General features: G+C 61.9%; 1 protein-coding gene across 1 annotated transcript; it reads right to left on the reverse strand.

Annotated features, from left to right (window-relative positions):
- Nucleotides 1-905: 905 nt before the first annotated feature.
- Nucleotides 906-1,753, reverse strand: LOC113980448 (solute carrier family 2, facilitated glucose transporter member 4-like; the record flags this gene model as incomplete). Its single annotated transcript, XM_027707663.1, has 2 exons — nucleotides 906-1,040; nucleotides 1,629-1,753. Coding segments are annotated over 2 exons (260 nt in total), but the record flags the coding sequence as incomplete, so codon positions are not given.
- Nucleotides 1,754-1,824: the final 71 nt, after the last annotated feature.

Below are 1,824 nucleotides of genomic sequence, written 5' to 3' on the forward strand. Positions count from 1 at the left end.
GTTATATCGTGACATGGGGTTATATCGCAATGTGAGGGGCTGTATCGTGATGTCAGGGGCTCTATCATGACATGGGGTTACATCGTGACGTGGGGTTATATCATGATGTGAGGTGCTGTATCGTGACATGAGGGGTTGTATTGTGACAGAGGGTTATATTGTGACATGGGGTTATATCATGACGTGGGGTTATATCGTGACCTGGGGTCATATTGTGATGTGAGGGGCTGTGTCGTGACCTGGGGATATATCGTGACACGACGAGCTGTATCACGACATGAGAGGTTATATCGTGACATGGGGCTATATCACAATGTGAGGCGCTGCGTCGTGACGGGAGGGGCTGTATAATGACATGAGATTATATCATGACACGGGGTTGTATCGTGACGTCAGGGGCTGTGTCGTGACGGGAGGTGCTGTATCGTGACCTGGGGTCATATCGTGGCATGACGGGGTATTGTGACATGGGGTTGTATCGCGACATGAGGGGCTCTATGGTGGTGTCACGGGGTTATATCATGACTTCTGGTTATATAGTGACACGAGGGGCCATATCGCGACACGGGGTTATATCGTGACATCAGGGCTGTATCGCGACATGGGGTTATATCGTGATATGAGGGCCTATATTCTGACATGGGGTTGTATCGTGACGTGAGGGGCTCTATTGTGATGTCAGGGGCTGTATCCCCCATATGGACCCCCTCATCACACCCCTCCCATGCAGGCCACGCCCCCTCGGGCCCCGCCCACCCTCGTAGGCCACGCCCACCTGCATCCCTGGATGTTGCTCCAGAGCTGGGGGAGGGTCCCCAGGGCCCCACCCAGGACCCCTCTCCCATATAGACCCTCCCCCATCACACCCCTCCCATGCAGGCCACGCCCACTCAGGCCCCGCCCACCCCCGTAGGCCCCGCCCACCTGCGCGCCCAGGATGCCGATGACGATGCCGAGCTGGTGGAGGGTCCCCAGGGCCCCCCGGAGCCGCAGCGGAGCCACTTCCCCCACGTACAGAGGGACCAGCACCGACACCAGCCCTAAGGGACACGCCCCCTTACTCACACGGACACGCCCCTTCCGGCCCAGACCACGCCCCCTTGTTGGGACGGGAGGTCACACCCCTTTTGGGGGGGTAGGCCACGCCTACTTTTGGTCCAGACACTGTATCACATTGGTCCAGGCCACGCCCCACTTCTGGGAATGGCCACGCCCCCTCTGGGATTGACCACGCCCCCTCTGGGTCTGACCACGCCCCCTTATCTCCCTGGTGCAGGCCACACCCCCTCCATGCCTGAACACGCCTCCCAGTCCAGACCACGCCCCCTCAGTCAAGACCACGCCCCCTCCAGGCTTGACCACGCCCCCTTGGCTCCCAGTGCAGGTCACACCCCCTCCACACCTGAACACGCCCCCAGGTCCAGACCACGCCCCCTCGAGCTAGACCACACCCCCTCCAGGCCGGACTGTGTCCCCCTCATGCGCGACCACGCCCACTTCATCCTGACCAAGCCCCCTCCACCCAGACCACACCCCCTCCACTCTGACCACACCCCTTTTGGTCCAGGCCACACCCCTTTTCCAGAGACCACGCCCCTCCCCAAGCCCCTCCCCCCGGTGGGCGGTACCTGAGTAGGCCCCCACGATGAGGCGGCCAATGATGATGAGGATGTAGGTGGGGCCCAGCTTGGCCCCGCCCATCAGGGCCCCGCCCACCACGGCCAGGCCGTTGGTGGCCAATAGGGCGCCTTTCCTGGGGGGAGGAGGGGGTGGGGCCATGGGGTGATGACCACGCCCCCCAGCCCCACCCCATAACCCCGCCCT

This window comes from Neopelma chrysocephalum, unplaced genomic scaffold (genome assembly GCF_003984885.1).
Source record: "Neopelma chrysocephalum unplaced genomic scaffold, ASM398488v2 Primary Assembly neopelma1_94210, whole genome shotgun sequence".
Taxonomy (NCBI): domain Eukaryota; kingdom Metazoa; phylum Chordata; class Aves; order Passeriformes; family Pipridae; genus Neopelma; species Neopelma chrysocephalum.